The following is a 25847-nucleotide window of genomic DNA, read 5'->3' as shown; positions in this document are numbered from 1 at the left end:
ACACATAACTTCTTTGGCGATCACTCACAGCCAAGTATGATTGTCTTCCATGAACACGATCTTAACAGTGAGTCTGTAAGTGACTGTGGAGGCCAATTCTGGTTCCACACGTCCTTCCACAGTGGGGGCATTGGTTTCTGGCCAGGAGTTGATCATGGTGAGGCTTTGCCAAATGTGCTCTTTTCTCCTTTTCACCCTGAGTTTATGCTTTTTCCAAGTCCATGGCACCTTTGGTAAAGGCTGTTCTCCGACTGGAGCGCTTGCAGGCCAGGGTTCCCCAGTTATTAGTGTTTATACTACATTTTTAAAGATTTGCATTGAGAGAGTCCTTAAACCTCTTTTGTTGACCACCACCTTTTCATTTTTAAGTTTGTGATAGAGTAGTGACTTTGGTAGGCTTCCATTGACAAATACATGCTTGATGGGTGGGAATGTGGGGTATTGAGCTCTCCTGTTGGGCTGAGCAGTTCACTTGGAAGAAAGAGGGAAAATCAGAAAAAGGCTGCAGGTACCTAGGTCAGAGAGAGCAGATGGTGAACCACTATTACCAGGGTCCTCCTGGGGAAGTGTGGTAGGCAATCTTATAAATGAGGCAGTAGACGTTTGTAAACTGCTCGGCCTCTCGCCCACGGGTCGGTGCTGTTGCTCAATGTCAGCTCAGCCCACTATAAAAATCCTCCGCGATTGGATAGTGGATCTGTATATTTGCAATCAGGCGGTGTAGAAATGATAAGACAAATCCCTGCAACTTAACGGAACGCAGCACCGGCCTGAACCTCGCGCCAAGATTATGCGCAGGATTCCACCGTTTTAAGCACATACACGCATACATGCTCCAGCTTTCCCCCCCCCCCGGCCAGGATTAGCAACCTCATTAAACCTTTTCACCCGCCGCACAGCTGCCCCAGGAGAAGCTCTACCGGTTGAATTTCTGCTTCTCGCCGCGCACTTGCAAGCTCCGTGGTCCTCCCGGGTGGAATCCTGCGCGAGCGAGCAAGCAATCCAAAGGCTTGCTTAGGCGAGCGGCAACGGAGGCGGAGCCACCTGGAAAGCGACGAATCGCTTTCCGAGCCCGCCCAGCAGCCGCTTCTGCATTGGTCGGAATCCAGCAATCGAAGCAGGGCGGGCAGGATAAGAGCAAGCGGCGCAGGCAGCGGCCATTTTGGTTGGTGGCGGTAGGAGGGGGAGGAAGGGGAGGCGTTTGCCTGTGAAAGGTCAGAGGCAAAGAAAAAGGTGAGGAGGGCGAAGGGGCTGCCGCTTCTCTGAGCTCCAGTGGTGTGGTGAGGCGGAGGGGGGGGTCCTCTGAAGGGATGGGATGTTTAAATAGGTGTTGCAAAATAAAAGGGGTGCAAAGGAGGAGGCGCTGGAGGATGTTGGTGCCGCAGGACCCGGAATGTGCCGCTTTGCATCGCTGCCGTGGACCCTCCAAAACGGGGTCTGGATCCAGGAATGGTTTCCCCCCAGCGTGTGTGAGATGCAATCAATGCAACGGGGTGGTAGCCAACAACACACACCTGAAAGGTGACGCTTCTACGCAAAGCTCACTGTTTGCAACATTTGTCTCCTCTTTGCAACATTTGTACGTGTATCCGTGTCAGCTGATAATAACAGCTCTAGTGCACATGGTGAAGACAGCTCCGGTGCACAGAAGCAAAGGCCTCAATGAAATCATTTTAAAAACAAAAAAGGCGTCACTTCATGTATGTTTTTTAATGAGGAACTCTTGGTTTTCATGTAAGGATGCAGATGAAATTGAAATGAGAAGTATTTCATATTGTGAACCGCCCCTGAGGTCTATGGATCGTGGGCTGCAGACAAATTCAATCAATCAATAATTAAATAGCTATTTGTTTATTTGTTTTGCATTTTATTTATTTTGCATTTGGTTTGAGGGTTCTGGGATGTATTGCTTTGGTGCAGAGTTTTACAAACAAACAAACAAACAAACAAAAGAGAGATCCACCCCGGATCCCCATTTGTTGTGTTTGTGTTGTGGATCTCAGTGAGGATTAGATACTCTGCAGTCATAGGAATATATTGCATTGTATGGAGCACCCACATTCTGTTATGATGTTGCTTTTAAATCTGGTGCAGCTGCTGAGCCCAGTAAATGCTCGAAGGAAGGGAAAGAATCTGCAGAGAGGAAGATGAGTGCAGAAGCTGCTGACCGGGAGGCTGTCACTTCAAGTCGACCTTGCACACCTCCCCAAACATCCTGGTTTGAGTTTTTGCTAGAGGAGTCTCTGCTGGACAAACATCTGAAAAAAGTTTCGCCTGGTTAGTAATATAAAAAAAATCTACAGAGAACAAGAGAGCTTGACTGTGTTGTTTCTGCTGGAATTGTTAGGATTCTCCTTAGTTCTATGTATAGGAATTCTTTCGTTGCGAGCTAAATTTGTTACTTGTCATTTAAATGTGGCTGTACAGTTAAACTGCTTAAATCCCATTTAAATCAGTGGCATTTTAGCCTAAAGAATGCCACACATTACGAATGTGTGCTCATGTTTAGCAAAAATGTATAAAAGGTATCATATTGTATAGAAATAGAGCAAACATTTGCAAGCACATATCATAAACATAGCCACGATTGGTTACAGTGTTCATTTGGTGGTAGACCTGAGTTTGCATTTGTGTGATGTGTGGAAGGGCCATAAATGCAGAGTTGTAATCTTCATCAGTATTAAATAATCAGACAAGTTTGTTTTCTATAAAGAAAAAATCATGGCTGTGCGTCATCCTGGAAAGAATGCTGTTTGCTTCGTATTGGTTACCTCTTTTTCTCTAGCGTTTTCATCCAGACCAAACTTTTTTAAGCCTGTCTTTTCTGCCCAGTAGATCCATCACCTGTTCAGCTAATCGTTCAGTTTTTGGAGCAGGCTTCCAAACCTTTGGTGAATGAGCAGAACCAGGTCCAGCCTCCACCTGATAACAAAAGAAACCGCATTTTAAAATTGCTTGCTCTGAAAGTTGCAGCACATTTGAAGTGGGATTTGGATGTACTGGAGAAAAGGTATCAGTGGGCTTCTTGGTTAATGTTGTTAATATATAATCAATGGGGAACTTGCAGCTCTTGGGAATTGTAGTCCAGAGACATCTTATTATCCCCCACCATTAGCCATACTGTCTTGGGCTGATGGGAGTTGTAGTCCAACATCATCTGGAGGTTCCCAGGATTTAGACAGCATTCATTTTTTAAAATTTATTTAGATCTGTTGTGCATGTTCTCTTGTTTTTATTGTTTTTGTTGCCTTAGAGGAGCACATGCTAATGCAAATGTATGCTTTAAAAAGGAACTACAATGCCATAGTAATAATTATTAATCATGATTCAGCAAGCCTACTGAAAGTAAACAAGTCTGCTCAGGGCTTGCATGGGAGAACACTTGGAAACCTGTTGTATGGTACCTTAAGTTGTATTGCTTTAAGGACATTTTGTAACGAAGTATCATTCTGTAACTTCAACAATCCTTGTACTTTTATTCAGTTTATCGGTTCCGGTATTGAACATGCTGCTGAATGAACTGCTGTGCATTAGTAAGGTTCCTCCAGGAACTAAGCATGTAGATGTGGACCTTGCCAGTTTACCTCCAACCACAGCAATGGCGATACTACTTTACAATAGATGGTGAGACCTTCATTGTTTGAGTGTCATTGATGTAATTCAAATACAAAGTGCTAAGATTAAATTAATCTTGATTATATTGCTTAAACTAAACTGGTCTTTTTCGATAGCCCTATGACAAAAATGTTATATGCACATTGGTTTGCAGTTTTCTTTGAGATTTAAACCAGCAGTTGTAATAAATCATTATTTTCAATGTGTATGTAGATCAGGCATAGGCAAACTCGGCCCTCCAAAAGTTTTGGGACTACAACTTCCATCATCCCTAGCTAACAGAACCAGTGGTCAGGGATGATGGGAATTGTAGTCTCAAAGCATCTGGAGGGACGAGTTTGCCTATGCCTGATGTAGATCCCTAACTATAACAGCCCTTTGTAACTTTACATAAAAGATCAAGGAAAATTATAGGGATATACTGTCAAGTTATTGAATCGGAGGAGAGGTTTGTTGCCATTTTTTGTGGGTGGGGCATATCCAGTCATGGATAAAGTTTCGCATATTTTTCCTTGTAAAATAGCTGTTTGATACATAGGAGCCATGCAAGAAAAAAGTTGGCAACTTCATATTTTTTAGAATCAGATAGGCTGCTGGTGCTTTTTGATAACTTGTGACTCTATCACACTTTGAGTGCTGTTTTGATGTAGCACAAACTTTTGCTTGAAGCTGTAATGGATAGAGCTGATCAGGTTGATTCCATGACTGAACTCTATGCTTATTATTTGACTTTCTTTTAATAGGGCTATTAGAACCATAGTCAAAAGCAGTTTTCCTGTCAAACAAGTGAAACCTGGTCCACCTCAGTTAAATGTGTAAGTTTGTGCATCTGTTTCAGACCCTTACAAACAATACATTAATCAACTTAACCCTAATTTTTAGCAAGGCATAGTAGTGGTTTAACATCTTAGATCAGGGGTCAGCAAACTTTTTCAGCCGGGGGCCAGTCCACTGTCCCGCAGATCTTGTGGGGGGCCGGACTATATTTTGACAAAATATATGAATGAATTCCTATGCCCCACAAATAACCCAGAGGTGCATTTTAAATAAAAGGACACATTCTACTCATGTAAAAACATGCTGATTCCTGGACCGTCTACAGGCCGGATTTAGAAGGCGATTGGGCCGCATCCGGCCCCCGGGCCTTAGTTTGGGTACCCCTGTCTTAGATCATTACAATAAATGTTGTTCAGCAGTTAAATATTATTGTTGGTTACATGGTCTATTAAAACTTTACTGTGTTTTTTTTTTTAAAAAAAGGGGGGGTGCTCTTGTGCTGCTAAAGTTTTTGGGTTTTGGGTTGTTGTTTTTAAGTACCCTTCCACTGAATTCATTGTAGTTGAGAATAGGTTCTGGTCCTATTAGAGCAAATTATATTCAGAAAAGCTTTGTAAAATGCCTAAAATTCAAAAACTGAATCAATTGTCCATTACTGAAGTGTTGTTGGAGAAATTTAAAATGCTGTAAACAAAAAAAAATTGTTTTAGAAATATAGAGGCTTCCATTTAATAGTGCTTTGAATGGTACGCTCATTGATGCTTTTGCCTTTTTTATTTAGAATGAATCAGATTCAGCAAGAAAAGGAAGTAACAGAAAATATCCTGAAAGTAGTAAGTGCCTTTTTCTTTGCTAGATGTGAATGTGAGTCGATTGACATATTTCAGGAAAAAAATGTGGAACTTTGGATCAGTGTACTGAATTTAAACCCTTCCTGGATAAATATGGCCCTTCGTAACTTTCTTTTCTTTTTAATAGTTTATTTGCCATAGCATATATTTCAAACTTTCTCATGCTCTTAAAAACCATAGAATAACACGTCATGTGCTCCAATCTCATTAAAAGGAAGGAATACATTAAGATGTGAGTGAAAATTAAGATGTGAGTGTATTAACACAACAACTCCTCTTGTTTTTTTGGAGACACTGGCTATAAATTCTTGCCCAACCCATGACTGTGTAAATAACTGTCTGCTTTATGAGTTCCTTGTAAGAATACTATGTGTGGGTCCATTTTGTATAAATATGTTGCCATTCTGGCCTGTTTTACTGCATTTCCCAGTCCCTTCACATTTAATGTAATTATGTTGATGTCAGTACTCATTCTGACAGGTGGTTATTTATCCCCCCCCCATTAAGTTGTTCTGTAAAGTTATTATCATTATAGCAGATAGCAGTGAGCGATTGCCGTCACTGTGCAGGCGATGTCAGCAAGGCAGGTTCTTGGACACTAGTTTTTAAGATTTCCTCTGCTAAGGATCTACAGTTCCTGAGTCCCTGATCCACGCCGCTATTAAGTGTCCTGTATACTATACGTGGTTGCTGCATCTTCTCTGCAGGCAGGTGTGCTGTTAAGTCTGCTGCTAAGTCCTTCACCCAAGTTTCTGGGTGAATCAATGCAGCAAAATGCAGCAAAATGAGGGACTCCAACAAGCAGTGATGCTACTGCCTTATGTGCTGAACCCAATTCCCAATCCTCAAGCTCCCTCATTGAGAGCCAGGCTGATGTTGTGACCATACCTGCCTCATTGTAACATTTTCCCCCAACTGAATCAGAGATGTTGCTTGCCGAAGGGGACTGGAGTGTGCTTGTGTTGTTTCGTATTTCGATGGATAGTTCCTTGTGTGGGGTGGTATTGAGTATAATGGAGTCATGAAGACTCCTTGGATTGAAAATCGATTACGTTGTAGGAATTTCAAACTCTGCAGAAATCTTTAAAAGACTAGATTTCAAAAGTTCAAGCCTTTCGATAATCCCTTGTTGCTCTTCCATTAGGAGGTCTTTAAAAGAGCCTTTCAAATTCTCCTCCTGGTTGCAGTTGTCTTTGGTTAAATCTTCTGATTCCAGGCAGTTGATAAAATCCTCTGAGGGATGTTTGCTTAGGCTATTTTGAATTCTCCCTATAGGTGTCCAGTTGTTGTGACGGCCGGCTGCTTTAGGGTTAGCTAATAATGGCAATATAGTCAATTTTTTTTAAAAAAAGAAACTTGTGTTGGAAAAACTTCCATAGCGGTCAACATAGACTTGGCATGTTGTAACATTGTCAGGATACTGGTACTCCTGAAAGATAGTAAAACTTTCTGTGTTTGTTTGGGGCAGATCAGAGACTCCAAATTAACCAGGCTTGCTCCCCTAATAAAAACCTTGTGTGTCTTTTAGCTGATCAAATATAATAGTAATAATAATTTATTATTTATACCCCACCCATCTGGCTGGGTTTCCCCAGCCACTCTGGGCGGCTTACAACAGAATATTAAAATACAATAATCTATTAAACATTAAAAGCTTCCCTAAACATGACTGTCTTCAGATGTCTTCTAAAAGTCTGCTTGTTTTTCTCTTTGACATCTGGTGGGAGGGCGTTCCACAGGGCGGGTGCCACTACCGAGAAGGCCCTCTGCCTGGTTCCCTGAAACTTGGCTTCCTGCAACGAGGGAAACGCCAGAAGGCCCTCGGCATTGGACCTCAGTGTCCGGGCAGAATGATGGGGGTGGAGACGCTTCTTCAGGTATGCTGGACTGAGGCCATTTAGGGCTTTAAAGGTCAGCACCAACACTTTGAATTGTGCTCGGAAACGTAGTCAAAATGTGGACCAAGATAGGAATCTGCCTTTATAGGTGCATATCTTAAGGCTGATCCTATGCTGCTTATGGAATAAAGGAGAACTTTCTGCTAAATATTCTAAATATAATGAACACATTGAATAAATAAGTGGCACTAATAACTGGATACATACATTTCTTTGGGTCGTTACAGCTAAAAGAACAGGCTGCTGATTCCATTCTGGTCTTAGAAGGAGCACTCAAATTAAATAAAGATCTTTATATTCACACAATAAGGACTCTAGATTTGCTAGCCATGGAACCTGGTGCAGTTAATGGAGAAACAGAGGGTTCCACAGCCGGATTCAACATCAGCGCTGAGGAACTGCAGTGTCAGGTATGCCAGACATTTTGCCTGAAAACATAGCTGCTGCAATGTGGTGTTGGTGCTTATGATGCAATTCATGGCGCCTCAAAGCACCACTGTTATTCGTTATTCAAGCTTCCTTGATTTACCTGTGGCTTCTAAGCTTATTTCACATTTCATTATTTAATAAAATGTATATATCACTTGAATGTGTATTTTTTTAAAAAACAAAACAAAACCTCAAAGTGGTTTACAAAAAGTAAGCTTCAAATATGAAGTCTCACAATTATCCCTAGGCCTGTGTTCCTTTCCCAATTATTACTAAGTTCAATTTGGATATTTCCCAATTGTTGGAAACAGAAGGAAAACACATATTTAAGCAAATATGTGCCACAGAGTCTTCAACACTCTGAGCATGGTCAACCTTTTCCTTCAAGCTTTTCTCAAAGATTGTGGCAGACACAGAGATTTTATATATCTACCATAGTTTTGTTTGTTTAGATAATTTATATCCTGCACTTTCAACATAGATTTATGTTCCCACAGCGTAAGAAACAAAAAGTATAAATTTGAAAGAAATGCTGCTTGTTTGTGTTTCAGGTCTGCTATGATTTAGGTGCTATCTATTTTCAGCAAGGTTCCACAGATTCTGCTCTTTATGGAAATGCCAGGGAGAAATTTTTTCGAACAAAGGAACTGATTTCGAAGGTAAGCCATTCAACAATAGATAGCTCATTTCAGTTTCTGCATGTGTAACCAAATATTACCAAGATCATGGCCACTGGTCCCATCACCTCCTGGCAAATAGAAGGGGAAGAAATGGAGGCAGTGAGAGATTTTACTTTCTTGGGCTCCTTGATCACTGCAGATGGTGACAGCAGTCACGAAATTAAAAGGCACCTGCTTCTTGGGAGAAAAGAAATGACAAACCTAGACAGCATCTTAAAAAGCAGAGGACATCACATTGCCTACAAAGGTCCGTATAGTTAAAGCTATGGTTTTCCCAGTAGTGATGTATGGAAGTGAGAGCTGGACCATAAAGAAGGCTGATCGCTGAAGAATTGATGCTTTTGAATTATGGTGCTGGAGGAGACTCTTGAGAGTCCCATGGACTGCAAGAAGATCAAACCTATCCATTCTGAAGGAAATCAGCCCTGAGTGCTCACTGGAAGGACAGATCCTGAAGCTGAGGCTCCAATACTTTGGCCACCTCATGAGAAGAGAAGAATCCTTGGAAAAGACCCTGATGTTGGGAAAGATGGAGGGCACTAGGAGAAGGGGACGACAGAGGACGAGATGGTTGGACAGTGTTCTCGAAGCTACGAACATGAGTTTGACCAAACCGCGGGAGGCAGTGGAAGACAGGAGTGCCTGGCGTGCTATGGTCCATGGGGTCACAAAGAGTCTGACAAGACTAAACAACAAACAACAAACCAAATATTTCACATTCATGCAATGCAATCTAGTCCTCACTTTAACCAGATATATCCTATGAGCTATTTGGGTTTACCTGATCCTTTGTCTTAAGTACAAGAAAGCTGAGTTTTCTATTGCAACATGTAATGACCCCATTGGAACATGTAATGTACAATGTATATGCGTTTAGGAGATGAGTTCATCATATATAGCCTCTGAAGACATTTGTCTTAAATCATGAATTATTTTAAAGTTACTGATACAAATTGGATATTTCTTACAGATTGGCTCTTCGCTTCATTTCATCATAGATGAAAAAAGGTTAGCTGGTTACTGCCAAGCTTGTGGAGTTCTTGCCCCTTCTGACAATACTTCACAGCCATCAACTCCTTACAGTCAAATCCATAGTTGTTTAAGATCTGGCAGTTATCAGGTAAATGACTTGCAAAGCTTGAATTACACAGCATGTGATCTTTATATTAGTCTGCTTGTTTATTCCTCAAGTAAGGTTAAAAAGGTAAATGGTAAATGACCCCGTGACAGTTAAGTCCAGTCAAAAGCGACTATTGGGTGCAGCGCTCATCTTGCTTTCAGGCCAAGGGAGATGGCATTTGTCCATAGACAGCTTTCCAGGTCATGTGGTCAGCATGGCAAAACCACTTTTGGTGCAGTGGAACACTGTGATAGAAGCCAGAGCACATGGTAACGCCATTTACCTTTCCGCCACAGCGGTACCTATTTATCTACTTGCACTGGCATGCTTTTGAACTGCTAGGTTGGCAGAAGCTGGGGCAGAGCACTGGGAGCTCACCCCATTGCACGGATTCAAACTGCCAACCTTCCAATCAGCAAGCCCAAGAGGCTCAGTGGTTTAGACCACAGCGCCACCCACGCCCCTATTCCTCAAGTATATTATTAGTAGTAACCAGAATATTATTAAGTAGTCTGCTATGTACAGTGGAACCTTGAGTTGTGGACGTAATCCGTCCCAGAGGCATGTCTGCAACTCGAAGTGTTCGCATCTAGAAGCGCCATGTCTGCGCATGCGCGCGGCACAATTTAGCACTTCTGCGCATGCATGAGCGGTGATGCAACTTGAAAAGACGTACCCTGAAGCAGATGCAACATGAGGTATAGCTGTATAGGAATTGTTATTCTCCTGAGAATCAAAACCAGATAGAACCAAAGCTGTCCCTCTTTTAATTTTGTATTGTAATCAATTTGTTACCTAAAGAACAAAAAAGCAGTTCATTATACTTTTAAAACCTTTTCGTATTCTGATTTTCGCAGCACGCTTTATATATTGACATGTTTTTAAGTTCAAAACAATGAAAAATAACATTTCACATCTGTATAAGTTAATTTAATATCTGTATAAGTTGAGTTGACTTTGAGTTGTCCAGTAAATTAGTTCCAGCTAACTTTGAAACCAGGTGGCGCTGTGGGTTAAACCACAGAGTCTAGGGCTTGCTGATCAGAAGGTCGGTGGTTCGAATCCCTGCAATGGGGTGAGCTCCCGTTGTTCGGTCCCAGCTCCTGCCCACCTAGCAGTTCGAAAACACCTCAAAGTGCAAGTAGATAAATAGGGACTGCTCTGGCGGGAAGGTAAACAGCGTTTCCGTGTGCTGCTCTGGTTAGCCAGAAGCAGCTTTGTCATGCTGGCCACATGACCTGGAAGCTGTCTGCGGACAAACGCCGGCTCCCTCAGCCTATAGAGCGAGATGAGTGCCGCAACCCCAGAGTCGGACACGACTGGACCTGATGGTCAGGGGCCCCTTTACCTTTACCTAACTTTGAAACTATTCTGTCTTGGTGTTGTGCCAATTGCTATATATTGTCAAACTGATTCATCTTCTCTCTGCCTGTACTTCAGGAACTAGTGAAGATTTTCCTTGAAGATAACCGAACACCCAGTTTACCCGTTCAGTTCAGGCAATCAGTTCTCAGAGAACTCTCCCAGAAAGCTCAGCAAGGGTGAGAAATAGCTTGAATGAATCATTCGGATGCACATGTTGCTTAACAGTTAAGGCCGGGCAGAAGGTATAGATTTCTGAGCAGTTGGGTCAGACCAATTCCAAGCCAATTGGTACTTTCAGCTCGCGGTTGACAACTTAAAACTCCCAGGTAATTTGGCCTGATTTGCTTGTAGTTTGCATTATTTTTAAAATGTTGAGCTACTTGCTTTTCATTATTAGAACAGCATTTCAAGCAGGAATTGAATAATCCTAGGTGTCTGGTCCCTACTATTCCCTTAGTGTGAAAAGAATTACGAAAAAAAACTAGGTTTGAAGCATATGCTTTCTGTCTTTATTTCTTCCCCAAAAAAAAGAGAGTTAAGCTGTATTTCATGTTACCTTCATGTTGAGGAACAATTTTTAGGGGACTAAATTATGGGTGTACAAACAATCCTCTCAGGCACGGGAGAGCTGGCACTGCGAACGTGTTATTGCTACATATGGTTAATGGGGCAAGGATTGGATTTCCTCGGGAATGCAAGAGTGAATATGAAAAAAAGAGGATATTATAATAATAATTTATTATTTATACCCCGCCCATCTGGCTGGGTTTCCCCAGCCACTCTGGGCGGCTTCCAACAAAATATTAAAATACAATAGTCCATCAAACATTAAAAGCTTCCCTAACAGAAGGGAGAAACGTATCACCTGGCAACATATTCCAGTGAAGCAGATACTTAACGTGAGTCACCTAGGAGTACTTGAATATAATGTCATTGCTATCTAGTAGTTCAGGGTTAGGGAACCACAGGTGCAGGGCCCAAGTGTCAACCTCAAGACTCTCCCTAGACCAGGGGTCCCCAGACTACGGCCCCCGGGCCGGATGCGGCCCAATTAGCCTTCCAATCCGGCCCGCGACGACCCCCGCCGCCCGCTGCCGCCGCCCGCTCTTACGGCGCGCGGCGCGGCGGCAATCTTCAAAATCGGCAAAAAATCGCCGAAAATCCTTTGTGTGCATGCGTATGGGCCTCTCCCGACCCAGAAGAGGTCATTTCCGATGCACTTCCGGGTCGGGGGAGGCCCATACGCATGCGCACAAGCGATTTTCGGCAATTTTTTTCCGAGCGTGTGCGTGTGTGCATGCGCACGGGCGCACACTCCCCCGCCCCCCGGCCTGCTGCACGCGCACTCCCCTGCTCTCCGGCCCGAAGCCCGGTAAGTCTGGGGACCCCTGCCCTAGACCATACCCTCTCTTCTCAGACTACACACCTCAACAGGCCTGCTCTGTGCCCTTTTTGAGTGCTTACGCCTGACTGTATTATGTCCGTGACTTGCGTGTGTGTGTATGTATAGAAATTTCTGACTTGAAGTGTGCAGATTTAAGATGGAAAAGTTTTTATACGCCAAAAGCAAGGAGATGCAAAATTGGGTGATTCCAGGGAAGTACACTGTTGTGACACGGTATAAAAAGAATCAAGGCACCTAGATAAAGAAATTTCCTAGTTCTTTGGTGACAAGCTTTAGAGTGAGTGTGTAGAGGTGAAACTCGGAAAATTAGAATATCGTCGAAAAGTGCATTTATTTCAGTAATGTAACTTATTATTTTTTATTTTCCTTTTAATTTTTACAAACGCTTTCTTTTGGAAATTCCACAGTAATAAAACAAATAGTTACAATAATACAAAAAATAAACATCGCTATTACATTTCATTAATTACATTCCATTTATAATTGACCCGCCTAACGACAAATAATTACAATTACAACAAATAAAGGCTTGGCATATCTTGCTTTGCATGTCATGCATCTATCTCATATATTGGTTTCACCTTTTAAGTTGCGTTACTGAAATAAATGGACTTTTTGACGATATTCTAATTTTCCGAGTTTCACCTCCGAGTTTCTATCCACAGTCCTGACACCACAGTCATCATCTCTGTCTTTTATCCTGATGACAAATGTGCTTTGAGGTTTTTTACCATCAGGTGCATAAATCTTATGAAATAAATCAAATAAATAAGAGAATGGCTGGAATGCATAGGATGAATGGTTTGCTCCGTATCTTACTGTCCATCATCAATGCCTTTCTCAAACTTGCTTCTGCAGTAGCCCCTTCTGGGCAGTCAAGCTGCATTCTGGAGTGTAAGAACTGTCCCTTGTGTCCCTTTATGTGTTATTCTTCTAACAGCACGTGAACTTTCTGTATTTTTATAGGAATGATGTCTCGGAAGAAATATGTTTCAAGGTTTGTGTGTGCAACAGTGTTTGTGATGTAATGCAAGGCCGACCAGTCGGTGTCCACTTCAACCAGATGTTTCTTAGACCCACCAAAGAAAAAATAGACTTTCTCCTAGAGGTATGGAATTGTCCTCAGTTTTAGGCATATCTGCTTAAACTGTTTTCTAAGCTGCTTTTTAAAGCTACTGAACACAGCTTATTGATCCTAATGCACTTTTAAAATGCTATGCTTTTCAGCGTTGCATCTGAACTAATGGGTGCTACTTTTTTGTGTGCTCTTTCATGGGGTTGATTCAGGCATTTAGTAGCGTGCAGCATTTGTGTAGAAGTACTGTTCTCATGAACCACCAAATCCATCTGGGATCTTATAATATTTCATACAGTTGTTATTAGAATGGTTTTTCCTCCGTGGCTAGCATGCTGTCTTTATTACTCCTCTTTTGCATACTCTTTTGAGGGAGCCTATGAAAATGTTTATTTTCTGAAGGAGTATACACAAAATGCAAAAAAAAGAGATGTTCACAAAATTAAATGTGTGTGGTTTTGTTTTTGTTTAAGCTTGCTTAATTTTTCACTAAATCTCAATTCAATACTTCAACTTTGCAGGTATGTTCAAAATCAATACAAGTAGAAAGTGCTTCAGAATCTTCAAAACGGAAAATGGCCTATTTTCTGAAGTAAGTATGCAATACTAGATTACTTGCACTACTTCTTAAAAAGTTGAGTAGCATATTTCATTCAGGGAAGTAGTTAAGTGCTAAGTATATTAGGTCCTAAGATATCATTGGTACCAAGGAAGAAACAACAACAAGCACATAATAGTGTTTGTCTGTAAGCTAAATAGCCCTCAGACGTTTTCTCACCTTCAACAAATTCCCACATGTGCCACTTCTAAAAGGTGGGGGGATAACTGCTGGTGTAATTTGTGGTCAAACCTAAGCGAAATAACTCTTACGTAGAATGTTTTTTGTTACTTGCCATGATCCACTCTAGGTAGGTGATTCAAAAGGCAGTTGTAATTAAGACCTCCTGATTTCCTTAACTGTTGCTACACAAGATCCCAGTGTCTCAACAACTACCCTTCTCATGTGGTCAGTTGGTCACTTGGCATGCTTCACTGTAAGTGCAGTGATTAGTGAATAGCCCCTTGTTTAAAAACATCTTTGAATGAATTTTCCAAATGTCATGCCACTACACTACAAACTACAAAAAGTGCTGCAATTTCTCTTTCTGCTAATCTTTGCTTAATGAGACCTTTGATATATGTATATATATTTTACAGAAATCTCTGTTTGGGTTTGGAAGACCTCCAACTTGTCTTCATGATTTCCTCCCACGAGCTCTTCATAGCATTGCTGAAAGATGATGAACGAAAGCTGCTTATTGATCAAATGAGGAAAAGGTCGCCTCGAGTCAACTTAGGCACTAAGCCTATAACTTCATTTTATGACATTCCAGGTTATTCCCCCCCCCCTAAAATATTCATAGCTTTTTTCTGAAGAAAAATGACAGTCCTGCAGTAAGTTAAGCCCTGAGCGAAGAAGTAATCGGCTTTTGCAACAAGTTGCTATAGTATGTGTTTTGGCAGTTATTGTAAATTCCAGTTGTAAATTATTGTTATTGTAAATTGCAGTTATTGTAAATTGCAACCTACATATTCAGAAGCCATGCACTTCTGACTACCAGGTGCTAGTGCTTCCAGCTCAATATGGGATATCAACAGGCCTGCAGTTCACTACTCAATCTGCGATAATTATCTCCCTGGCAAGCATCTGACTGAAAAATCTAAACGGCACACCTGTAGCCAGTAGAGTACTGTTGCTTGCTGCGCTCTGGTTTAAAAGAGTTAAGACAATGGGACTAGCTGCTGCTAGGTTGTGAAGATGGTGCTAATTTCTTTTGCTTTAAGGGCTACTGGCCCTTCAGGGCAGAAATGAGAGTGGTAGAACCAAGCATGCGATCTCAAGGTGCTCCTGGGAGCAGGAAAGAGATCTTTCTGCCTTGTCTTCCCAGCTTCATTCAGGGAGACACAGAATTGGACTTACATGGCTTTCTGAGCTGCAGCCAAGATGACCCATATTTACTTTGGAGTTGAGTTGTAGAGCTTACAGCAGGAGAGAGGCATCATCACCATGGGCAGTATGTGAAACAGTGGGATATTGCTGTCATGCAGTATTTCTGAGACTGAGATTCTCTCTGAGACTCTTTATCGAGCCCAAGAGTCTATTCGTTTATTATTTTAACCCAATGCAGGAATTCCATTTTCCCCGTTTTGAAAAGGCTGACCAAACACAGTGTGGATGTGTGGTAGGTAGGTAGGTAGGTAGGTACAGAAGTGTACATTTTTAGGGAATCCAAAATTAATGTGTCCTGAGGGCTATGACTACAAAGAGTCTTGATGCCCCCTGAAGGTTTCTGTGTATGCCTGTGTCTTATGTATGGCAGTGACAATAGCACTGTACATTCAAACATTTATATGGCGGATAGCATTAATTAAAGTGATTTCATTTTTGTGTAAAATAAAAGCATCTTTAGTTGATCCATCTTATCTTTAAAATGTTAATCTTTTGTCTGTTGCCTCCAGTTAGTTATAGCTTGGTTCAGGGAAAACTCAGTATAATAAATTGCTCATTGACCTCCTTGATACTTTCTCTTCCAGCCTCAGCAAGTGTGAATATTGGTCAGCTTGAACACCAGCTTATATTATCAGCCGATCCCTGGAGGATCCGCCAAATTTTAATTGAATTGCATGGCATGACATCAGAACGCCAGTTCTGGACAGTTTCTAACAAGGTACTTTTTATTTTTGACTACCATATTTTTCCGTGTTTATGATGCCCCCCATGTATAAGAGGACTAAATTTAATTGGAGGACTAAATTTAAAGAAAATGAGGGGAGGTGCCCAAAGTTGTTGAGCTTTTTTTTAGGGTGAATAGCACAAGCGCCATCACCCCAGCAGGGGCCTTTGCTAGGGGTTGGCAAAGTGGGCAGCCACTCCCCCCATGCCACTGCAGGCGGTAAGCTCCCTAGAGCACGGGCACCAACCAGCTGGCTGGCGCCGCGCAGCTTTCCCCCCACCATGCCACAACTATCCGTGTAAAGTACGACCCCAGTTTTTTTGACACGATTCTTGAGTCAAAAAAACTCTTCTAATACAGAGAAAAATATGGTAAATTGTTTAAATGTGGGCTATATTACAGTTATTGATTTCTGTGTTTGTTGCTTTTTCTTAGTGGGAAGTGCCAAATGTTTACGGCAATGTAATCCTAGGGATCAAAGATAATTTGACCAGGGATTTGGTCTACATCCTCATGGCAAAGGGGCTGCACTGCAGTACAGTCAAGGTGAGGTAATCATTATCTTGCTAATAAGAGTATTGCCAATTAATGTTATGGAATGCTACTAATAACTATTACTAGGACTGAGTATTATGTTGGAGATTAAGCAGGTGGGATTTTTTTAAAAAAGATGGTGCCACTTTCCTATTCGCCGTGGTGGTTCCCTTCACTGTGATGTTCAGTGTCTTGGTCTTAGGGCCCAAATGGCATATTTGAGTTGCACATAAAGCCACCAGCTTTATGAGAGGGAAATGTGGCTGACTTTTGTAATTTTAGGCTGTGTGCCTAATTTGCTCCATATTCCTTTTGCCTGAAGACTACTGGCCCTTCAGATGGTGTGGGATAGGTGGACGGCGTTCCACTGTATATCGGAAATAGGTGCTCTGGAATTGTTCTGCCTTTTCCGGGCAGATGTATTCTCACGACTGAGAAAGAGGGGTAGTTTGCATGGCATAGTTTGCATTGCTGCGCAGAGCAAGGCAATTGTAAGCATGAAAACATTGTGCTCCATGCAGTATTTAGATTTTTAAAAAACTACTACTTTTACTTTCCTTATTTTCTGTGGGTTGATTTCAGTTTATATGGTTCAAAATATAATAATTTTAAAAGCCTACTAGCCCTTTAAGACAGGATAGTGATAGTCAAGTGATACCCGTAGACAGTCATTGTGCAGCACATTGATCTCCGCAGGGGGGCATGGACACCTTTGATTTTTATCCCATCCTTCTTAGCAGCAACCCAAATCATGAGTGTAGAATTTAATTATTCCCTTTGCCTCCACCAAAACAAACCACCACTTTAGCAAGCGTATTGCAGTATGAGCTTCTGTAGGCTAAATGTTTTATTAAAGGACTCTAGACTTTTTGTTGTAGTACATGAATGTAGCTACTGTTCCCCCACCCCACCCCACCCCCCAAAATAAATAAATCATATGTGCAACTAGAAGAGAAATAGGCAAACTCCTCACATTTGATTTTTGTTTTTATTTTTACAGGATTTTGTCCATGCAAAACAGCTTTTTGCTGCTTGCCTTGAACTTGTGACAGAGTTTTCTCCAAAGTTACGCCAAGTCATGCTGAACGAGGTGCTACTTCTGGACATTTATTCCCATGAAGCAGGAGCAGGGCTTTTGGGAGAAACACCCCCCTCTAACCTGATCAGCAGAGTTCGAGGCTACTTAGAAATGAGGGTTCCTGGTAAGAATGCTTGGCTAATTATGTGAGAAAACTTCTTCAGAAGCTTAGGACCAGAGGGGGAGAGATACTCCACAACTGATAGATCTTAGCTTGTAATCAGAGTGAATGATTTTACCTGTATTCCCCAATCCTGGTGCTTGGGGGAAGGATGGCAACAGGATGCTGAAGTAACGCTGATGCTGTTGATTTTAATTATATTTAAATGTTTTAACTGATTTTAACTTCTTAATGATCATTTTAATGTTTATTGTAAACAAACAGCTTAGAGGTTTGACTACAATAACGCAGTATATAAATTTTCTTACACAAATAAACATTGTATGCTTGTAAACATATAGGATGTTAAAAGTATCTAATCAGTTGCTCTTTAAAAATATTGTTTTAGATATTCCACTTCGACAAGTTGTAGCAGAGGAATGCGTTGCCTTTTTGTTGAATTGGAGGGAGAATGAGTACTTAACAATGCAAGTCCCTCTCCCACTGGTTCAGACCAATCCTTACGTGAAGGTAAGGCATGTTTTGGAACTGACTACCAATACATTTGAAATTGTATGAATCCTAAACTGTCTCCAGACTTACCTGTTATTCTGTTCAAATGCATCCCAAATTAATGGAACTTTATTTTTCCACAACATTTGCTTTACCTAGATATAGATATAGATTACATATAGATACAGATCTCGATACACACATACATATACATATACACACAGTGCTTTTTTTCTAAAATAATGTTTAGGGGTACTCTCATTTTGACTCAAGAAAACCACCATTTTATAGTTCAAATTGGGAAACAAAAACAGTAAATGGACAAAGGTGCAAAGATTCACAAAATGTGGTATGTGCTAAACTTGTTGAAATTCTGAATTTCAAAAGCACGTGTTATATGAGGTGTAAGACTTTGTCTGCTGCCAGGAAAGAGTAAAACATTCTGGACATATCTGAAGAAGTGTGCATGCACACGAAAGCTCATACCAAAATAAAAACTTAGTTGGTCTTTAAGGTGCTACTGAAGGAATTTTTTTATTCTGGACATGCACAAGCAACTTTGGGTTTCCCCGAAGTAGGTCTCCGGGTTGTGTAGCTGAGGATTTCATTGCCAGATTTGATTTCCTAGCTGTAACCAGGCACAGATTGCTGGAAAAAGAAACAGCGTGCCTTGAAAGCTTTCAAAGACTGACTGTTCCTTCTTCTTGGTGATGTGTTTTGCTTAGCTTGGACAGCTTTTGGCTGCCACATGTAAAGATCTTCCTGGACCCAAAGAAAGTAGACGGGCAGCGAAAGACCTTTGGGAGGTGGTTGTGCAGATCTGCAGTGTAACCAACCAACACAAACGAGGGAATGATGGCAGAGTGAGCTTAATAAAGCAGAGAGACTCAACGTTAGGCATAATGTACAGGTAAGTTGCTATAATTTTTTAAAAATACAACTCAAAGCCAAAATAGGTGTCTTCTGAACATGGGTGTACCTGTAGCCAACATTAGGAAGAGCTACAACATTGCTCCACCCCTAAATTGATTCTAATTAAATTAATTATTGCATAGAGCCAGTGTGGTGTAGTGGTTAAGAGTTGTAGACTCATAATCTGGGGAACCGGGTTAGAGTCTCTGCTCCTCCACATGCAGCTGCTGGGTGACCTTGGGCTAGTCTTTGAAGTCTCTCAGCCCCACTCACCTCACAGAGTGTTTGTTGTGGGGGAGGAAGGGAAAGGAGAATGTTAGCCGCTTTGAGACTCCTTCGGGTAGTGATAAAGCGGGATATCAAATCCAAACTCTTCTTCTCTTCTTCATAGGATTAATTTAATATATAGGTGGACAGGGGAAAGAGTAAACTGGCCTGCTTATTTGAGCCCCTTACAGTTTATAGCACCCCGAAAGATGGCAGGGCCAGCTGGAATCCTGTACAGGAACATTTCTGTTCTGGGGTTGAAGATACACTTCAACATTTTGGTTCGGGTCTGATGATTGATTGTACATTGTAGTTCCTGTTGTATTAAAATTTGCTTTTAAAATCTTTTACAAATAAATTGAATAAATATAAATAATGAATTACTTTTAATAATTGATACAGTAACCATATGTCTTCTATTATTTAGGAGTGAACTGCTCTCTTTTATCAAAAAGTTGCGGGTGAGTTTGGAGCTAAAAGTCCCCTTTTTCAAATTGACTCTGCCTCTATTGTTTAGGTTGCTTGTTTTATCATTTATTTAACAAAGAGACTGCCTTTGACTCCACAAACTGAGAAGTACATAGAATGAAAATTATAGAATCACAGAATTGTAGAGTTGGAAGGGACTCTGAGAATCATCTAGTCCAGCCCCCTGCAATGCAGGAATATGCAGCTATACCATCTGGGTGGGGATCAAACCTGCAACATTTGCATTATCAGCACCATGTTCTGAGCTATCCAGGCTTAGCTATATATTGTATATTACCAATAATATGCACCAGACTTTTTAGAAACAACAGTGCTGTGGTAGGAATAAAGGTCCCTGTTCTGAATAGAAGGAATACTACCAGCCCAACCCTAAACATGCAGCTGGCCATATAATTTTTTGCTATGGTGTGGCCCTACAGATAAATAGTTTGGGTGACTTACTGTACCTAAGAATTGCTACTTAAATATGTTTTCGCAAGTAATTGCAAGAACACCTGTTCCAGGGCCGTAATTCCCATTAGGCTTTTGGCGCGGTGCGCCAGGGCGCCTCCCCATCAGGGGCGCTGGGCTGGGGCGCCCAGCAGCCCTGCATGCTGCTCATGTTCGAGGCAGCGAGTGAGGCGCTGCTGCTGAAGCAGCCTAGCTCTACCACTGCCCCTCCGCCGCTGCACTTGCAGGGAGCGGTCAACTGTATCCTCCGCCGTGCGTTGTTCCCACCACGCCCCCTCACAACAGCAGGCTTGCGGGGGGCGGCGGAAGCAGCACCCGAGAGAACTCCTTTCGGTGCGCTGTTCCTGCCACGTCCCCTCGCAACAGCAGGCTTGCTAGCCGCCGTTCCAATGGAGCCTAGCAAGCCCGCCCAGGCGAGGGGACGTGGCGGGAGCAGCGCCCGAAAGGGCTCATTTTGGTGCGCTGTTCCCACCAAGCCCCCTCGCAAGAGCAGGCTTGCTAGCCGCCATTCCAACGGCGCCTAGCAAGCGGGGGGGGGGGCGCGCGCCGGAGGCATTGTGCACAATGAGGCCCTGGCCTGTTCTGTACAGTGCCATATTTTAAAATGTTGGGAAGATTCGGAAGACAGTCATTTTAATCAAGTGTGCACCATAGTCCATGCAGCTTTTTTATATTTAGACTTGAGAAATGCAAAGAGTGACAAGCATCTCTTGCAAAATGGCCTTAACCTGTGTGTGAAGTTGTATAATTTTCTACGACATGTAATACACCCTTATCAATAATCTAAGAGGCTATGTATATAAATTTCATTTCAAAGTTGTATAAGCATTTTGAAAGTTTGCGAAGAAAAACTGGATTTCCCTGACACTGAAAAGAAGCATTGTATCATGTACTTTTGTTTTTCCGCTATAGGAGCCTCTAGTTTTGACAACAATATTATCTTTGTTTGTCAAGCTTCATAATGTTCGGGTAAGTGCAGTACTCTCCTTATCATAAATATTTGACTTTGATGTCTGCCTCTCAGACTCATTTCCCATATCATATTCTTTCCTCTTCTAGGAAGACATTGTGAATGATATTACCGCAGAACATATTTCTATTTGGCCATCATCCATTCCTAAGTAAGAAAATTGTTTTTGCTCCAGTTATAATTGCGAAATGTGCTTTTCTGGGGATCTGCAGATTGCTTCTTGGTCCTGAGTGTCTCGTTTCAAGGGTTGTCTTTGTGTTAATTATATTTTAACAGTCTTTCAGGAGCAACTCTGCACCTTCCATTTTAAAGAATAACATGGCTTTCCTGTCAATTATGCAAGAAACTACACCTCCCATTCTGCTTTCCCCGGAGAGAGCAATGCCTGTTTGTTAAATCTAGAATATTTAGGGCTTGATGCCTTTTGGTTGTGCTTGACTAACTACTCTCGTGTGTTAATGAGCCTTTCTTAAAGCTTATGTGACAGCGGGTGATGCCTGAGGGAGGACTCTGGGTTTGTTAGTGGAATTGGATAATGATCAGCCAGGAGAGACTCTGACAAATGAATATATATGGAACCTTATGGGGCAATTCCCTATTCTTCCTAGGGTGGCTCAAGCCAGTTTTGCCAGTGCATCATGTAGGATGGTAACAGTATAGCACCAATAATGGAATCCCTGACTGCTCTATGTACCTCCTGGTAATAATAATAATAATAATAATAATAATAATAATAATAATAATAATAATAATTTATTATTTATACCCCGCCCATCTGGCTGGGTTTCCCCAGCCACTCTGGGCGGCTTCCAACAGAAAATTAAAACACAATAATCTATTAAACATTAAAAGCCTCCCTGAACAGGGCTGCCGTCAGATGTCTTCTAAAAGCCTGGTAGTTGTTTTCCTCTTTGACATCTGTTGGGAGGGCGTTCCACAGGGCAGGCGCCACCACCGAGAAGGCCCTCTGCCTAGTTCCCTGCAACTTGGCTTCTCGCAACGAGGGAACCGCCAGAAGGCCCTCGGTGCTGGACCTCAGTGTCCGGGCAGAATGATGGAGGTGGAGACCGGTTGAGGTGTTTTGTTGGAATGGCTGTGAAATGCATTCTGAATGGTTGGAAAGAGAGTTATTTAATCCTGGCTGATAATGGTGAGGGAGAATAGGAGAATTAATGGAGAATTGCACGTGACTTCTTTCCTGTGTGACTAGACCACTGTAATGAGATTGCATTCTTCTTCTCCTTCTTCAGATTTACACACCACCCTTCTTCAAAAGATCTCAGGGCAGTTCACAAAATAAAAATACAAAAGCACAAATAATTAGTTGAAACAGAAACAAACAAAAAACCCAATAACCCCCCTTTCCACAAACACATTTAAAAGGCTGTAGAATGTGACGGAGGCACACAAAGAAGGGACTCAGATGATGAATGCAGAGTCTGGGTCAGTTTATATTGGGAGAGGCAGTCCTTGAGGTATTGCAGTCCTGAGTCATTTAGGGCTTCATAGGTCGAAACAAACACTTTGAATTGGGCCCAGAAATGAATAGGCAGCCAATGCTGTCAGGCAAGGATCAGTGTAATATGCTCAAACCAACTTGCCCTGGTGAGCAACCTGGCTGCCAAATTCTGCACCAGCTGCAGACAAAGCTGAAGTTGTTCATGCTGCAGCCTGGCTGTAACACACTTAACATGCCCAAATGATGGTATTTCTGTGATCCTGGGATACTATAATCATACACAGGAAATGTGTTTCAATAGTGCATGACGATGTGAGAGTTTAATTACATCTTTAAAATTTAAAGTAGGTGACAAATGTTATAAAATGTTCTGTCTTTTCAGCTTGCAGTCAGTGGATTTCGAAGCTGTAGCTGTTACTATCAAAGAGTTGGTCAGTTATGCACTGACTATAAATTCAAATAATCACTTCTGGTTGATAATTCAGGCAGATATTTATTTTGGTAAGTTGAATGAACTTCTTTCTATCATTCATTTGTGTTGCTGGCTGTCTTCACGCAAACACATATATATCTTGTTATGTAAGATATAAGGAAAGATTTGGTGAATACAGTAGTAAAGGTAAAGGGACCCCCTGACCATTAGGTCCAGTCGTGACCGACTCTGGGGTTGTAGCGCTCATCTCGCATTATTGGCCGAGGGAGCCGGTGTACAGCTTCCTGGTCATGTGGCCAGCATGACAAAGCTGCTTCTGGCAAACCAGAGCAGCTCACGGAAACGCCGTTTACCTTCCTGCTGTAGCGGTACCTATTTATCTACTTGCACTTTGACGTGCTTTCGAACTGCTAGGTTGGCAGGAGCTGGGACTGAGCAATGGGAGCTCACCCCATCGCGGGGATTCAAACCGCCGACCTTCTGATCGGCAAGCCCTAGGCTCTGTGGTTTAACCCAGAGTGCCACCCACGTCCCGAATACAGTAGTACCTCGGTTTAAGAACAGTATGGTTTAAGAACGATTTGGTTTACAAACTCCACAAAACCAGAAATAGTGTCTTGGTTTGAGAACTTTACCTCGGTCTAAGAATGGAATCTGAACGGTGGAAGGGCACTGGCGGCGGGAGGCCTCATTAGGGAAAGTGCACCTCGGTTTAAGAACGGATTTGGTTTAAGAATGGACTTCAGGAATGGATTAAGTTTGTAAACCAAGGTACCACTGTAGTAGTTTTTGAGACTCCTGTGGAAGCAATGCCTGGAATCACAAGTGGGGCGTTCTATCTCATGAGTAGTGGTACCTTGGGTTACGAACTTAATTCGTTCCAGAGGTCTGTTCTTAACCTGAACCCGTTCTTAACCTGAGGCATGCTTTCGCTAATGGGGCCTTCCACTGTTGCAGTGCAATTTTCGTTCTCATCCTGGGGCAAAGTTCGTAACCCGAGGTACTACTTCCGGGTTAGCGGAGTTTGTAACCTGAAGCGTTTATAACCTGAAGCGTTTGTAATCCAAGGTAACCACTGTAGTCATTTTTCTTGCACAGCAGCTTCAAAAATAAACAGGTTACCAGCCTGCTTAAAAGGTTTGTAGCTGCACTTTCATGCAAAAAGGAATCTTCTTCCTCCACGGCCAGTACAGAAATGTAGGCTTACTGGACTCTTGACTGAAAATTTGTTTTTTACCCTTCTTGCTTCCTTAGTTGCCATAATAAATACTAACTACTTCTGTTTTCAATTAATCTTACCCACTGCATGCTGTTTCAAAAGAGTCAGGATATAAATTGAAATAAATGCTTAGTGAATTAGCGTGGCATTTACTGCTTTTGTTTTTATTGCTCTCTCCAATGCAGCAACCAATCAGTACTCTGCTGCTCTTCATTACTATCTTCAAGCAGGAGCCGTGTGTTCGGATTTCTTTACCAAAATGGTACCGCCAGATGTATATACAGATCAGGTGAGATGCATTGTTACATGTCAGCGAACAAGCAAAAGATGTTTCGCTTCAACATAAAATAGGGCTCTGATTTTCAAAGTTTGATAACACAAGTTCAGTCGATGGGTTTCCCTAGGCTCTGAGCAGCTCCAGAGCCAAAGAAATCTAGTTCTAGGTAAACCAGAAGCCTGTAGAAATTCATGTTGAGCAAAAGGATAATTGATATAGTTGCCAGATATATTTGCTCTGTGTTACTTTATTATTTTTAGCTTCAGCCAAAAAAAGTAGCAGGCTAAGTGCTTTGTGGAGGGGTTAGTTGTATCTGGAGTAGCAGATGATTATCTCAGATGATTGGATACATTATAGACTCACTAAAAAGGGTATATCCATTTCTCTCCAGGTGATAAAACGAATGATAAAATGTTGTTCTCTGCTCAACTGCCATACACAGGTAAGGCATATATCTGCTGTGTACCTAGAAACAAGTCCTACCAATATAAGTCTGCTAGAATAAAAAGCAGGCTTGTATAGTCTAATATATATTGCAGTATAATATAAACGAAATATGAGCCTCCCTTATCAGGAGTTAGTGACATAGTTACATTTTATCAACTCTCAATTTTTCTAGGTAGCCATTTTGTGCCAGTTTCTTAGAGAAATAGATTATAAAACTGCATTTAAAGCACTTCAGGAGCAAAACAGGTAAGCAAGGTTTTAAATTTCCACATACTCTGCATGTGAATGCACTGACATACATTAACTAGAGCTTGCTTTCTTAGCCATGATGCTATGGACTCCTATTATGACTACATCTGGGATATTACCATCTTGGAATACTTGACATGTATCCTTTTATAAAAACAGCCACATGGGCTTGGTTTGAAAACCAGTGTGGCTTATACAGTTGAATTGTGCTCACAGAAGGCTCCTTTCCATCAAAGTATATAACCTTCACTTTATTTATCGTGATTGCATGTTTATATTTTGTTGTGCCGTATTTGACATGTTTAAATGGTTTATTTTACTAATATGAAAAAGATAAGAAATACTCCTATGAATGGAAGTTCTGTTTTAATAATTGTATTTCCAGGTTTCCTTAATTGTATTTCAGACCTTCATCATAAGCGAGGAGAGACAGACAAGAAACAAATAGCAGTAAGTTGCTGTTTAAGTTTCTTCTCTTTACTTAATAGTACCTTTTGCTACTATGTGCTTTCTTCTGTGCA

At 41.7% G+C, this 25847-nt stretch overlaps 1 protein-coding gene across 3 annotated transcripts in view; it reads left to right on the top strand.

The window, feature by feature from the left end:
- Positions 1–1269: 1269 nt before the first annotated feature.
- The window catches only part of INTS8 (integrator complex subunit 8), a 27860-nt gene continuing 3282 nt past the window's right edge, over positions 1270–25847 (top strand). The window contains exons 1-27 of one of the 3 annotated variants that reach the window (XM_035124513.2): positions 1270–1521; positions 2095–2277; positions 2833–3010; positions 3484–3624; positions 4359–4430; positions 5174–5225; positions 7369–7551; positions 8122–8229; positions 9221–9370; positions 10811–10911; positions 13107–13248; positions 13737–13807; positions 14413–14588; positions 15790–15923; positions 16365–16475; positions 17464–17665; positions 18051–18172; positions 18880–19064; positions 19761–19794; positions 21185–21241; positions 21332–21393; positions 23084–23202; positions 24539–24642; positions 25022–25072; positions 25250–25323; positions 25401–25465; positions 25733–25776. In XM_035124513.2, coding sequence (XP_034980404.1) covers positions 1311–1521; positions 2095–2277; positions 2833–3010; positions 3484–3624; positions 4359–4430; positions 5174–5225; positions 7369–7551; positions 8122–8229; positions 9221–9370; positions 10811–10911; positions 13107–13248; positions 13737–13807; positions 14413–14588; positions 15790–15923; positions 16365–16475; positions 17464–17665; positions 18051–18172; positions 18880–19064; positions 19761–19794; positions 21185–21241; positions 21332–21393; positions 23084–23202; positions 24539–24642; positions 25022–25072; positions 25250–25323; positions 25401–25465; positions 25733–25776 — 3132 coding nt within the window. In that variant the 5' untranslated portion in view covers positions 1270–1310. The remainder of the gene's footprint in view (positions 1522–2094; positions 2278–2832; positions 3011–3483; positions 3625–4358; positions 4431–5173; positions 5226–7368; positions 7552–8121; positions 8230–9220; positions 9371–10810; positions 10912–13106; positions 13249–13736; positions 13808–14412; positions 14589–15789; positions 15924–16364; positions 16476–17463; positions 17666–18050; positions 18173–18879; positions 19065–19760; positions 19795–21184; positions 21242–21331; positions 21394–23083; positions 23203–24538; positions 24643–25021; positions 25073–25249; positions 25324–25400; positions 25466–25732; positions 25777–25847) is intronic. The other 2 variants (XM_035124514.2, XM_035124515.2) reach the window with 2 other exon arrangements.

This window comes from Zootoca vivipara, chromosome 8 (assembly GCF_963506605.1).
Source record: "Zootoca vivipara chromosome 8, rZooViv1.1, whole genome shotgun sequence".
Lineage (NCBI taxonomy): Eukaryota > Metazoa > Chordata > Lepidosauria > Squamata > Lacertidae > Zootoca > Zootoca vivipara.
Note: the sequence above shows the minus strand (reverse complement) of the source record. Positions and strands in the feature narration are given on the sequence as shown.